Source organism: Papio anubis, chromosome 7, assembly GCF_008728515.1.
Source record: "Papio anubis isolate 15944 chromosome 7, Panubis1.0, whole genome shotgun sequence".
Classification (NCBI taxonomy): Eukaryota; Metazoa; Chordata; class Mammalia; order Primates; family Cercopithecidae; genus Papio; species Papio anubis.
Window position 1 is genome coordinate 32,140,984 of NC_044982.1, and position 14,165 is coordinate 32,155,148.

General features: G+C 54.4%; 1 protein-coding gene across 2 annotated transcripts in view; it reads left to right on the forward strand.

The window, feature by feature from the left end:
* LTBP2 (latent transforming growth factor beta binding protein 2) overlaps positions 1 to 14,165 on the forward strand; it is a 115,079-nt gene that overhangs the window by 78,976 nt on the left and 21,938 nt on the right. Inside the window, exons 10-17 of one of the 2 annotated variants that reach the window (XM_003902048.5) lie at positions 1,812 to 1,934; positions 5,221 to 5,385; positions 5,649 to 5,864; positions 6,983 to 7,002; positions 8,232 to 8,271; positions 9,122 to 9,223; positions 11,440 to 11,568; positions 12,326 to 12,454. In XM_003902048.5, coding sequence (XP_003902097.1) covers positions 1,812 to 1,934; positions 5,221 to 5,385; positions 5,649 to 5,864; positions 6,983 to 7,002; positions 8,232 to 8,271; positions 9,122 to 9,223; positions 11,440 to 11,568; positions 12,326 to 12,454 — 924 coding nt within the window. The remainder of the gene's footprint in view (positions 1 to 1,811; positions 1,935 to 5,220; positions 5,386 to 5,648; positions 5,865 to 6,982; positions 7,003 to 8,231; positions 8,272 to 9,121; positions 9,224 to 11,439; positions 11,569 to 12,325; positions 12,455 to 14,165) is intronic. The other variant, XM_009211959.4, reaches the window with a different exon arrangement.

The following is a 14,165-nucleotide window of genomic DNA, read 5'->3' on the forward strand; positions in this document are numbered from 1 at the left end:
TTTTCCTCCTGGTGGGTTTCCCAGTCTGAAGCTTTAAGGTTATTCTCAGGATCTCAAATGGGTTCTCTGCCCTCCCTCCACTGAGCCCCAAGATTCAGGACACCAAAGGACCTTCCCTCAGGAGGCCCTGCCCCTGAAACCTCCCTTTCCCACGTATGTGGCTGTGGTCTCCGTGTCTGCGAAGGGACCTGCTCACCTCTGCACCTGCACACGTCATCTCTCCTCTCTCTCTCCATCCTTCCCTCCTACTTCCACAAACTATTGGAGGGGAGATTACTATGGGCTACATACACTGTGCTAGGTGTTGAGTACACAGTGATGGAGAAGACACAGTCCTGCCCCAGGTGCAGATAGACCCCTGAACAATCACATCTAATGAGCAGAGTGTTCTTGAGAGAAAGCAGCGGTCACTGAGTGCTACAGGATCCCATGGTGGGGGCCCCTTCCCAGACTGGGAGGATCAGGGAAGGCTTCCTGGAAGAGGTGATACCCAAGCCAAGACTTTAACAATGAGTACAAGTTGGCCAACTAAGAGGATGCAAGCTCTCCAGGCAACGTGAACACCATCAGCAAAAGAACATTTTGGGCTGTCTGGAGTGTCCCAGAAAGTACTATGTACGTGGCCTGTGTACACACGGGAGATGCCACAGGTCTGCCAGTGTCTCATCAGAGCCACCTGTTTACCCACAGGCTTTAGGGACACGGTGGAGGACCTTGGATACCATGTTAGGGTTTAGGGCCTCCCTCTAAGAAGTGATGGGAAACCCAGAAGCTTCTTAAGCAGAGGGAAGCAAGTCAGACTTGGGTTTGGAGGTCTACATCCCACTGTGGCCACAGTCTGGATGCATATGGATCACTGCCCTTTCCCATTTCTCAGTAGCACCTTCCCAGCTCTTACTGGCACCCTGTCACAATGGCGCATCCTATCAAGGAGTAGTGCCCCTTGGTGCTCAGGCTGGGTCACCTTTCAGTCCCTCGTTCCTGTGCCTAGTGCCAATTTCCCCAAACCAGTGGGTGACCTGGTTATTCCTGGGACCTCAGTTTCTTCTCCGGTAAAATGAGGACATGTGGGCCTATTTGATAAAATGGTTTGTGAGAATTAAATGGGGTATTGTATGTTAATACCCAGCAGAGTATGTAGCATGTAATAGGTGCTCAATAAATACTAGTGCTTGAGGCCTGATGAGGTGGCTCATGCTTATAATCCCAGTACTTTGGGAGACCAAGGCAGTTGGACTGCTTGAGGCCAGGAGTTTGAGACCAGCCATGGGCGACATGGTGAAAACACATCTCTACAACAAATACAAAACAAAAATTAGCTGGATGTGGTGGTACGCGCCTGTCGTTCCAGCTACTCGGGAGGCTGGGGCATGAGAATTGCTTAAACCTGGGAGGCGGAGGCTGCAGTGAGCTGCAATCACACCCCTGCACTCCAGCCTGGGTGACAGAGTGAGACTGTCTCTCAAAAACAAACAAACAAACAAACAAACAAACATTAGCTCTTAATATTATGATCATTGTTACATGCCAGTTACTGAACTAAGTGGTTTGCAGTTTGATCTTATTTTATCCATCTAACACCGTCTGGTTGTTACTATCATTATCCTCATTTTACAAGTGAGGAAACTGAGGCCCAGGTAGAGGAATCCCACTGAATACATAGCAGCCCTTTTGTTGTTGTTTTGTCTGGAGAGGGTATTTGAGGATCTCCACCCCGCCCCTCCCCTCCATCAGGCCCCCTGTGGGCTGTGTCTGTCCAGAGCCAACTCCAGGGCAGGGGCATGAGCTGGTCATCTCCTCCAACTCTGCAGATATTAATGAGTGCTTGACCCTGGGCCTGTGCAAGGATGCGGAGTGTGTGAACACCAGGGGCAGCTACCTGTGCACATGCAGACCTGGCCTCATGCTGGATCCATCGCGGAGCCGCTGTGTGTGTGAGTGCTGGTAGGGACGGGGTTGGGGAGGACACTGGGAGGCAAGATGGGACCCTTCAGGTCCACAGGCCAGCCCAGGGCAGTAATTTTCCCAAGATCTGATCATGCCATGCTCAGGGCCTGTGTCTGCTACTCAACCTGGAGTTGGGCCCAGTGTGAAAACCAGATCAGCCCATCCTGCTGGAACAGAGATGGTTACTACTTCCCTTTTTACACTAGGCATTTCTTCCAGGCCTTTGCAGTTTAGAATTCATCTTTTCTATTTCTCTTTTTTTTTTCTTTCTAATCATTTCTGTTCCATGCGTAGCCTCGTTTTCTTTGGCGGCGGGGGTGGTGGGGGTGGCCTCTGCTGTGATGTCTGGCTGAGCCTTGGCTGCTGAGTGACCTTTCCAGAAGGATTATCCATAGCATTCATGGAGCTACTGCCCGACCTGAGGGCCTTTCCGCAATCCTGTGGCCCCTGTGGTTCTGAAGTTTCTCCTCATCCATGAACACATAGTGGGCATTAGCATTGTGTCCAGGTATGTGCATGCATATATGCCAGGCAGCCCTGTTCCAGAGACCTCTGTGGTTTCCAGGGGGAGTGGCCCAGGCTATCAGTAACCCCCAGTGGCAGAACTGACACCACAGCCCAGATGGGGCTTTCCCTGGGCCGGAAGGCCGGACCAGAGCTAAATAAAACCAGTCCCAACTGGCCTCTGGGAGGCAGCAGCCCAGGTTGGATGGGCCGCTGTCAGCTCAGCAGAGCTCCCTGCAATCGGCCAAGCCCTCAGTCTGCAAACTTTCTGGTACTGGGTTTGGGAGGGCCATGGGGTTGAACAAGACTCCGGTGCCACCCAGAGACTGAACCCAGTGGCTCTAGGGAGATAAGACAGCAAGAGCTATAGGAAGGGGGTGCCCAGAGAGTGAGGGGTCCAGCGTGGGGAGAACATGTCAGGCCGCTCTCAAGAAACTTCCATGGTGGCAGTGGCAGGTGATCAAGGCCTTGAGAGGCTTACAACCCTGCCTTCTACTCCACATCACTTAAGATCCCTTTACCAGACAGCTGTGTTTGACATCCAGGGTGACTTATTTATGAGTACCAGAAAGAGATCCTTAATACAGGGAAGCAGAGATGTCTCTCTAGTGTCCTTTTCCCCTCTGTCTCTGGTGTTACTCCCCCAAGCCTCCCACGGCGATTCACCTCCCCGCAAGTGGGATGGGCAGTGCGAAGTTTCTCTTCCCTTTGTGTCTGGGTTCTGCCTCCCTCCCTCCCTGCCACCTGACCAGGTCCAGTGGAGCAGTCGGCAGGGCTGCCCCAGCCTCCTGATATTCCCACCTGGGTCATCTCCACCCTGGGGTTCAAAGGGACGGAGCCCTTCCTTACAGTGTCCCAAGGGAAGTGGCTGCTAGAAGCAGAAATTGCACCTGGAGATCCAGGGCTCACAGACGGGCTGGTGATTTACCTGTGGCGAGCACATGACCTTTGGCAAGCTGCTCTCACACACCTCACTCTATTTAATCTCCATGGCGAAGTTTATGAATCAGGAGTCCTTGGATTGCAAGTGACAGAAACCAAACTCAAACTGCCTTAAGCAAAAAAGAATTTGCTGGGGCCGGGCACAGCGGCTCACACCTGTAATGCAAGCACTTTGGGAGGCTGAAGCAGGCGGATCACTTGAGCTCAGGAGTTCAAAACCAGCCTAGGCAACATGGTGAGACCCTGTCTTTACAAAAAATTAAAAATTAGCCAGGCATGGTGGTGCACACCTGTAGTTCCAGCTACTTGGGAGGCTGAAGCGGAAGGATGGCTTGAGCCCCAGAGGCAAAGGTTGCAGTGAGCTGAGATCGTGCCACTGCACTGCAGCCTGGGCAACAGAGCGAGACTCTTCTAAAAAAAAAAAAAAAAAAAAAAAAGCATTGGTTCACACAACTAGGAAGTGCAGGCGTGGTGTGGCCTCAGGCTGGCTGATCAGTCAGCCACAGTGTCTGCAGGGGGGGTCCTGCTCTTTCCTCTGTGTCAGTTTCATGGTTCCTTCGAAGGTGGTCACCAGATGTTCTCGGCCTACACCCTCTCAGCCTTGCAAACTCAATAAAAAATGAGCCCCTTTTCTCCCATCACCCAGGAATAGTCTTGAAGCTGATTATCACTGGGCCTCCTTGGTGAAGTGCCCATCCCTGACCCAGTCACTGGAACCAGGGGTATGGACCACAAGCCTTCAGCCAGAAAGGCGCCAGCCTCCACTCCAGTCACATGGACCAAGGGTGGGAAAGGGGTGGTTCCCGTAGGAGAAACAGGGTGATTATACCGGAATATGGCACATAGACTCTGGGCAGGCAGAAATACAGGTGTCCCCTGCCATGGAATGATCATTCTCATCTTCATTTTACATGTGAAGAAGCTAAGGCCCAAGGAGGTCCTGTACTTCATGGTGGAGCAGGGATTCGAACTTGGTCTGCTGCGTCCTGGGCCTGACCAGGACTTCCCCAGAATCATTCATTCCTAAACTTTGATTGATGTCCTCTTCACCCCACCTCTCCTCCTCTTAGAATCCAGTCAGCCCTCTACGGATTCCAGACTCTTCCAACCTGGCATGGCCTCCTTGTCTTCCATTGAGATAATATACAGAAACTATTCTTTAATATTTATTATCAAAGTACAAGAAAGGAGATAAGGGTGGTGGCATTGCTATGACCTAAGCCCAGTGTAGCTCAAACGCACAGTGACCCTCAGTATTTTGATTGGCTGGTTGATTCCATGTTTGATTGGCTCATTGACCTAGCCATCCATGCATAGATTCAACAAGCATTACTAAGCATTTGCATGCACCAGACACTATGGAAGGTGCCTGGGTGATAGAGATGACCCAATATAGGGTCCCTGTCCTCTAAGCTCCCCGTCGGGCCTTAGCTTGCCTCATCGTCCCACAGAGGCCGTGGTCCTCAGGACATACTGCTCCCTGCTCAACCCTAGGGACACATGGGGCCTTCAGTAAACACTTCTAAACTCAGCACTGGAGACAAGGAGCTGCATCCTCAGTTCCTGCTCTCAGGTTCTCCACATGCAGGTGGGGAGTCACGGGTCTCATCAGGCACATGACATGGGGAGGTGCTGAAACATTCCACTACGCCTCTTCCTTCTAAAGTTCTTGTGAGCAAGTGCAGGGCTCCAAATTTCCCAACTGAGATATGGGCCAGGCCAGTCTGAGTGCATGTGGCCAGCCACACCTCCATCCACTGCCCTCCCAGCTGTGTGTTCCCCTCCCATTGGCCACCTGCCCACCTCCACATGCTGTGTCTGTTGCAGCGGACAAGGCCATCTCCATGCTGCAGGGACTGTGCTACCGGTCGCTCGGGCCTGATACCTGCACCCTGCCTTTGGCCCAGCGAATCACCAAGCAGATATGCTGCTGCAGCCGTGTGGGCAAAGCATGGGGCAGCGAGTGTGAGAAATGCCCTCTGCCTGGCACAGGTAACCCCCTGTCCCCATCCCAGCTTTCACTGCCCAGGGGCTTCCTCAAGGCTAGTGACCATGTTGCCGGGCCTGGGTAGACCTCCCTCAATCTGGAAGACTAAAGTAGTCTTCCCTGCCTGTTCACGTGTTTATCCCAACCTGGGGCTCCCTCCCTCCTTGCTGCCATAATTGCTGTGTCTCCCAAAGGGAGGGAAAGGAGGGCCCCGGTTTCCTGCAGGAACAGCACCTCTCAGCTTGTCCTCCGGCTGTTGGCTTTGCAGAGGCCTTCAGAGAGATCTGCCCTGCCGGCCACGGCTACACCTATGCCAGCTCCGACATTCGCCTGTCCATGAGGAAAGCCGAGGAGGAGGAACTGGCAAGGCCTCCAAGAGAGCAAGGGCAGAGGAGCAGCGGGGCACTGCCTGGGCCAGCAGACAGACAGCCACTCCGGGTCATCACAGACACCTGGCTCGAGGCCGGGACCGTCCCTGACAAGGGTATCTGAGCTGGGGGAGACGCCTGAGGGATTCCCCTTTCCCCTAAGTTTCCAGCACCTCAGAGAAGTGTGGGTGTCCATCCTGGGTGCCTGGGCATCCCATCTCTGTGGCATTAGAAAAGGGAGCTTGGAGCCGCAACACCCAACCCTGGCAGCCTTCTCTCGTGGCCTGTTACAACAGCAAGGCCCCACCCACTTCCTCTTCCATATGGGGTCAAGAGGTGCCCACGCCCTAGGGAGTTTCCTGTGGAGGTGGGAAAGGTCAGCCGCAGCCCCCACCCCAGCGATCAGGCCTCTCCATCTCCTGCCCTCTGGCCATGCAGCTTCTGGGGCCAGTGCTTGCTGCAAGCTTGAATAGCTGGCAGGTGGGTCCTGACCTGCATGCCAGACCCCTGGCCCGGCCTTAGAGTCAGAGTGCTAACTCCAGCCTTGGACCCCAGAGGGACGGAGATGGAGGGCGGCTGGGTACGAGGCTCTCCTTGCAAGTGCCCTGAAAACCACGGAGAAGTCATGCCCAGGTGACTGGTAACACTGAGTGCAGGAGGCCTGGAACATCATAGGGCCAACAAGCTATGTGATTGGTCAGGTTGCTCCAGGAATCTGGAAGAGACAGGGAAGTGAGGACAGAGCCCCAGTTGTTGTGGACACAGGACACTGGCCAAGCCTGGAGCAACTCCACTCCTTCCTCAAACTGTTCCCCTGGCCCAAAGCCCAGGGCAGGGGGCTGTGTGACCCAGCCTGGCTGGGAGGCGTGGGAGGGAGGAGGTAGCAGTGCAAGGAGGTGGCTCCAGGATGGATGGAGTGGACAGGCCCAGGAGCCGGTGGGACTCCTGTCACCCGAGGCCTTACAGGAAAGCAGGGGCTTCCACTTACCAAGAGAGAGGCTGCACTGAGCTATCTTCAGGCTCTCTAGACTTGGGGTCCTTGAATTGTGTGGTGGCCAGTCCCTACAGGGGTGAAGGGGCAGAGGCAGGTAAGAAAAGTCCAAGCTTTCTGTGCTGCCGGCCCTGCTGGGGACGTGGTCTGGGGCGCAGACTGTGAAGGCGCCCAGGTGGTGGTGAGGGAAGAAGGCAGCCGGACCCTCCTCCCTGAGCTCACGCTGTCACCTTTCCCTTCCAGGTGACTCTCAGGCTGGCCAGGTGAGTGCGTCCTCCCACTAGGGGGCCGGGCAAGCATGGCAGAGAGCAGGACCTGGTAGCAGCTCAGGCCCCAGGGCAGTGTCTCATGATGGAGGAGAGGGAGAAAGATGGAGCGTCTGTTGGATTTTACTTGAAGAGATGACCAAGTGCGAGGATTGATCCAAAGACCGTTTTACCCTAAAGGAAGTGATAACAACAGCTCCTGTTTACGGAGCAGCCGTTGTGCAAGCATTTTCCCATTTGGGGTGGGCCGGGGCCCCTTCAGAAAGGAAGTAGGAACATGTCCTGTTAGGCCCGGCTGTCACTCAAGCTTTAAGCACTGCAGATGAGGTGTGGAGCTGCTTCCAGTTCATTCTGGGTCTGGCACTTTCTGCGCCAGTTTAGTTGAACCTCCAGGTATCCTCTGGGAGTGGTGTACGGGGAAGTGCGGGCACAGCTGTGAACAGGCTCAAACCACCTCACTGAGAAAGGCGCATCCAACTCCCTTCCCTGTGCCCAAGATTCCCCTGGGAAAAACTGGGTGTCCTCCCAGGAAAACATTCCAGAAGAGGGGATCTGCTTCTTCCCTCATCAGCCTCTCAGTCCCTACTCTATCCCCTGCCCCTCCACCCTGCATACCTGACTGTCCCCAAATACAGTTTCTTCGAGGGGGCTTGTTCTCTCCCTGGGCTACTATATGACATCCTCCCAGGCCAAAGCTCTAACTCCAGTCCCCACAGACACAGCCAGCCTCCAGGGCCTTTTCCACCCTCTGCCTGCTCTTCTGTTATGTCCCCCCTCTCAGCAACCTCTGTCCACTGGCTGTGTTGAGGGACACCAGGTGTAACCTGCAGTCTGGCTTTCCCACACTGGCCCTGTGGCTCCAGGCACTCTAGTGAGCCTCCAGAGCTTCGGTTACTGTGTTGAGATGCGAGGGTTATAGCTGACACCAAACTTGCTGATTTTCTACTATGTACCTGACACCAAGCTGGCATAGTGTGTACATCAGCTCATTTAATCATGTCAATCTCCCATCATAAGATAGTTGAGAAAGTTAATGAAGTGAGTGGGTATAAAGTGTCTGGCAGAATGCCCAGCGTAGAGTAAGAACTCATCAATACCTGGAATGAATGAAAACGTGAATGAGCTAGCTGGTAGGAAGCCCGGAGATGGGGGTGAGTGTGATGGAAGGTGGCACATCACAGGGACGACAGAGGAGCCAAAAGTGACCTTCTCCTGTTTCTGTGCAGGTCACGACCAGTGTCACCCATACACCTGCCTGGGTCACAGGTGAGTCCCTCTTCCTGGCGGCTCCCAGGCAAAAGAGAAGGGAAGGAAAGAGGCCTTAATCAGGAGTGGAGTTACTATGTGTGAGCTGGTCCATGCTCACACACATCAGAGGAGGGTGAGAAGGACGTGGCCTGTGAGTGCTGTTTCTGGGAGCTCTCTATACACCTAAGGTGCTGTGAGCTCAGCAAGAGACCCCATGACACTTCACAGATAGTTTTCTAGCCACAGAACTCTTTGCAAAGTTCATGGCACCACTTGGCACATAAATCAGAACAAAGAGACAGCACTAGCTGAAATAGGTGGTTGGTTGGGTCGCTAGACTCTTTCCCCCAGGAGGCCTTGTCCTGAAACCACTAATTGCCTGTCACTGGTGTTGGGTTCAGACATTGGAAGGCTGAGCTCATGCTTCTTATAAAATGGTAGAAGACACTGAAGCCTGTCTTGTGGCTTCTCAAGGCAAATAAGATGTTGGTATTTGTGGCAGAGCTCTGTCAGCTGTGAAATACTTTGTAAGCAGAAGGGAAAGAATGTTGAAGTGGGAATTAGGAAACCCAGGTGTCAGCTGTGCCTCCAACAAGCTGGCTGGCCTTGGACAAGTGGCCATTTCTACAAGCCTCAGTCTCCTGGCCCTGAAATAAAAGAGCATTAGACTGGATGTGCTCCAACGCCTGTTAGAGCTCTCAGATTCTCTAGGTGGGGCCAGATCAACTTTCAGGAGACTGGAAGGCATGGGACTGACCCACCCCAGGCTTCACCCTTCGTTCTTGGAAGTCTGAGCACCAGGGAAAAGGGAGCGGCCACGGCCGGCCAAGGGACTGTGACCCCACCTCTTCCCCTCTCTCCTCCGCAGGGAATGCCACAACCCCACCAATGCCTGAACAGGGGATTCCAGAGATACAGGAAGAACAAGTGACCCCCTCCACCGATGTGCTGGTGACCCTGAGCACCCCAGGTAGCTGCAGCCAGACCTTTGGGGCTCCTTGCACCCTGCCCTGTGAGCTGTGTCTGTTCAGAGCCAACTCCAGGGCAGGGGCATGAGTGGAATGCCCCCTCGCATTTCCAATTAGGTAAAGTCTCCAGCAGGCTCCCAGCTGGGCTCTGCACCCCTGGCCTCATCTTACAAAGAGCACAGGGTCCCTCTTGTGAAAATAAGAGCCCAGTCTGGAGCACTGCCCAAGCCCAGAATGGGGAAGAGAAGGGACACCATGGGAGAGGGAAGCCAGGGGTCTTCCAGGAGAATCTGGGGGTCCCTCTCAAGGAAGGGGAGCATGGGGAGTGAGGGCCGCTGGGGTCCTGGTTCTTCTAGGCCGCTCCCCTGAGTCAGCAGAGTGCCCTGGCAGCAAGCAACTGCCTGCCCACGGGGAGGGCTGATTTTCGGGAAGGAACATGGTTCTATTTCTCAAGGTTGTTTAACCAAGTCTGCATTCCTCTCCCTCTGGTCAGCTACAGTGATGGGGGCGAGGGGCAGGCGTGGGGGTGATCCTGGCAAATCCACCTTGCTCTGGAATGTGCCCTCCTTAAAGGCTCATTGTCTGGGGACTTGGTGCAGGAGAAGCAAGGCGGGTGTTGTAGCCGCTGCCCACTGTACACGTGTGTGCCCGCTCCCCGGGCTCCTGCTCTCTTAACCTCACGACTGGGTCCAGAGACCCAGTCACCTTGTGTTGGGGGTGAGGGCGATGGTGGGATTCTGGATTTCCTCCAGCAAAGAGAAAGTCCCTGCAGCCTGGTGGAACAGCCCAGAGAGTGGGGAGAGGGGGTCCAGCCTTCCCAGGTGCACCCCACTGACCTCTCCCGGGACCTGTCTCTTCTGGCTGAAAGCGCTGCGCCAGGGAGCGTCCCCTCTGGCCTCTGCTCCGCAGGCAGAGTGTGCAGAGGAGTGCTGAATTTCTGATGAGGAAAGTGAGCCTGGAGGAAGGGATGGGAAGCAGGGGGCAGGGGGCAGGCCAAGCTCAGCAGTAGCTCTTGGCATGTGCATGAGTGTCCCCACTGCCACCACCAGCCTCGGCCTTTTGCCCTATCCCCTTTCTCTGCCATTTCTGTAACCTCACCCCTCTGGGCAGACATTTAGGACCCAGCTGAGGGCCCCCACAACCCCCAGGGGTTGGAGCCAGGCCCAGGGAGAGGGTAGCCTTGGGTGTACATTCTTGGACACAAACTTGGAGCCAGGCCCAGGGAGAGGGTAGCCTTGGGTGTACATTCAATTCAGTACAATCTGGCAGACTGTATACCCACATACAGACCACTTCCCAACCCATTCTCTTGGGTCTTCAGCTTCTCCTGAGCTATGGGGGCAGGGCAGGGACCCCTGAGCATGTGGGCTCCAGGCAAAGACTTCAGGCTGGACACAACGGCAAAAGCGTCATTTGTTCATTCATTTGGCATGTTCTAAGTGCCCGGTACTTTTCTAGTATTGGGGATACCATTCAGACAGCTACAGTCTCTGCTGTCTACACAGCCTCAGCCCTGAGTCCCAGTGAGTCTGCCTCCAAACTGTTTCTCAGTTCTGCAGCTGTCTCCCCACTTTTCACCCCATCACCACCACCCACGGCAGACTCTCATTTACATTATTTCAACAGGTTTTAAGGACCCACCATACCTCCCATACCAGTTCATCCATCATCTCGTTGCCCGAGTGGCCTTTCCAGGACTGCTCTGACCCACCCCCACCTTTCACAAACTCCCTGTTACAGGCCAGTCTCAATGTGGCTTTCAAGGCTCTGCTCAGTTGACCCCAGCTCACCTCTCTCATTTTCCCCTGGCAGTTTTCCCCAAGTACCTTACTCACCAGGTCTCTCAGGGAAAACTGGACAGGAGTTGCAGGGAGGGATGGCACTGGGCACTGGGTAGGAGTCGGGCTCATTTTCAGGGTGGGGTTAGGATGGAGGAGTTTTGCTGCAAATTTGCTGGAAATATGGGTGACCTATTAGATCTTGGTGGGGGGGATGCCCTACTGTGACCTCCATCCTGGGTAGGGCTCGGGGTGCTGGGCAGAGGTCCCCTAGGGTCTTATGCAAGGCCAAGCTGTGCATGGGTATGGGAGGGAGGGCCTGGCTAAGGTTGGTCTTCTGAGGCCCCTAGACCCTGACCACTCATTGTCCCCACCCTGCTCCACTGCCTTTGTCCAGCACCCCCCCTGCCATAACCTCTGCTTTGCTCTGGCTCCCACAGGCATTGATAGATGTGCTGCTGAAGCCACCAACGTCTGTGGCCCTGGAACCTGTGTGAACCTCCCAGATGGATACAGATGTGTCTGTAGCCCCGGCTACCAGCTGCACCCCAGCCAGGCCTACTGCACGGGTATTCACTTGGGTGCCCTGGGCTTACTTGGTGGCTGGGGTAGATGGGAGCAGGGGCTAGGAGGCCGAGTTGAGAGTCCAGGAAGAAGCAGAAGGTCCAAGCAGTGCTAGGTGGTTGATGAGTTTAGGAGGAGCGCAGTCCCTGTGGACAAAGCTAACTTTAACCCTCAGGGGAAGACTAGTCTCGGTGAGTCCCATCCGATGAGTCTCCAGGACTCCAGGAGCATGGAAGCCAGCCCACTGCATGCATCCTGACCTGTGCCTGGCAGCCCTCTGCTCTGAGATCAGCCCACCCATCAAACTGACCATTTTGTTGCCTGGAGGTGGACCAAGGTCTGCCCCAGTTGCAAATGTCTCCAGCAGGGTCATCCCTGGGGGGAGGTCTGAGGCTAAGATAAATCACCAAGTGTGGACCTCATTCCTCCTCCCCCCAGTATTTTCAAATAAGGGAGAAATATCCACTGTGGTTTCAAAGGAGAAAGGAATGATGAGGCTACTGGGGGAAGGAGTCGAGTGGCAGAGAGGAGGGGCTGGCAGTCACCCCAGGCTTTTGGTGCCTGAGTGGGCCCGCTGGGCTGACTTTATGGCTTCCAGCCTTAGAGATTTTCATCTTCGCAGCCTCCTCCACTCCCTCACCCCTTCCTTGCCACAGAGCACCATCCCCTGCCCAGCCCCTAGTGTGGGCAGGTTGCTGGTAGTTGCCCAAAGAACAGCACTGCTGGCCTCCCTGACCTCCCTCCCTGCCTCCTTCTGGTCAGATGACAATGAGTGTCTGAGGGACCCCTGCAGGGGAAAAGGGCGCTGCATCAACCGTGTGGGGTCCTACTCCTGCTTCTGCTACCCTGGCTACACGCTGGCCACCTCGGAGGCCACACAGGAGTGTCAAGGTAAGCCAAGTCCACCCTTGCCCTTGGCCAGGCCCCACAGTCTCAAGGGGGTGGAAGAGGAACCAGGGGTTCACACCCCCATACACCGTGCTGCAGAATGGGGAGTGAGCAGCTGAGGGAGGAGAGACTAAAACTCTGGCCTGGATCTGGGAGGAGGCTGACCCTATGCCGATGGCAAGGAGGGGTAGAAATCCAAAAGCCAGCAATCTCTGCAAAGGCCCTAAGGAATTGTGGGTGGAACCAAGAGTGTCACAGGGTCAGGAGACATGGCTGGAGATGAGGACTACATACCAGGCCCCCAAACTCCGAGCGACAAGGAGCTGGTTTCATTTTAGGGAAGGAGGGAGACCCATGAGGACGCCAGGCTGGGACTATTGGCAGACCAGGGAGTAGTGTGCCTTTGAACGAGGAGCACGGGTTCCCAGCAGCTTGGAGACACTTGTAGGGCTTTGAACTTCCCTGGGAAGATGTGGCCCACTGCCAGGGGACCCTTGATAAATACGCTTCCAACTCAAACCCTTTAATGATGCAAAACACCCCACATACATTTTTTTCCACATACATTTTTATGATTAAGTTCACAAATAATATAAGGAGCACTTTCTAAGCAGCACCTTAAGATTCATAATCCAGTTGTAAATCCTTCACCTCAAGAGGGGCCCTGCCTGTGCTTGGGGCTCACATGGCTGGTTCTGGCCAGACCCCCAAGGAGGCCAGGGAAGCTGTGTATCCTCCTGCTGCCAGGATCCCCTCGGGTTCTAATCCTCCAAGGGTCCAGTCTACAGAAACCAAAGCCATCCAGGTCCAATCACTTGATTATGGAGGGAAGGGAAGTAGAAGGGGCAGACCTCCTAACTTAACGGAGGAGCAGGAGAATCACGGGCGGTGTTCACTGCGCTCTCATGCGTTGGCACCACCGATGTGCCAGGCAGTGTGCCAAGCTCTGACGATGCTGAGATGAGTGAGGTGTGAATGGTGACACTGTAGGGTTCAGATGAGGAAGCAAGTTCTGTATGAGATTATTTGGGTGCTGGAGCTGGAGCAGATAAAAATAACTACCATCTATTTACTTAGTTACTTACTAACTAACTTACTTATTTATTTATGACAGAGTCTTGCTCTGTCGCCCAGGCTGGAGTGCAGCGGCACAATGTTGGCTCACTGTAACCTCTGCCTCCTGGGTTCACGCCATTCTCCTGCCTCAGCCTCCTGAGTAGCTGGGACTATGGGTGCCCGCCACCACACCAGGCTAATTTTTGTATTTTTAGTAGAGATGGGGTTTTACCATATTGGCCAGGCTGGTCTCGAACTCCTGACCTTGTGATCCACCTGCCTCGGCCTCCCAAAGTGCTGGGATTACAGGTGTGAGCTGCCGCACCTGACCAAGAATAGCTACCATTTAATGAGCACTTACTATATGCTGGCACTGTCCCACGCATTTTGTTATATGAAGCTCATCATCCCAAATCCATGTTGTGGAAATCCTTAGCCCCATTTAATAGGTTAGCAAACTGAGGCTCAGAGGTGAATTGAAATACCCAGGGGCCTCATACCTAGTGGTGACAGAGCTAGAAACAGAATCAAATCACTCTAGCTCCAAAGCATGGTTTGCTTCCAAAGACACACTCCCCTTACACACAGGGTGTTGGACACCACCATGGAGCATGAATAGGAATGGAGGGAGCAGAGAGTACTCCAGGTAGAGGGAAGC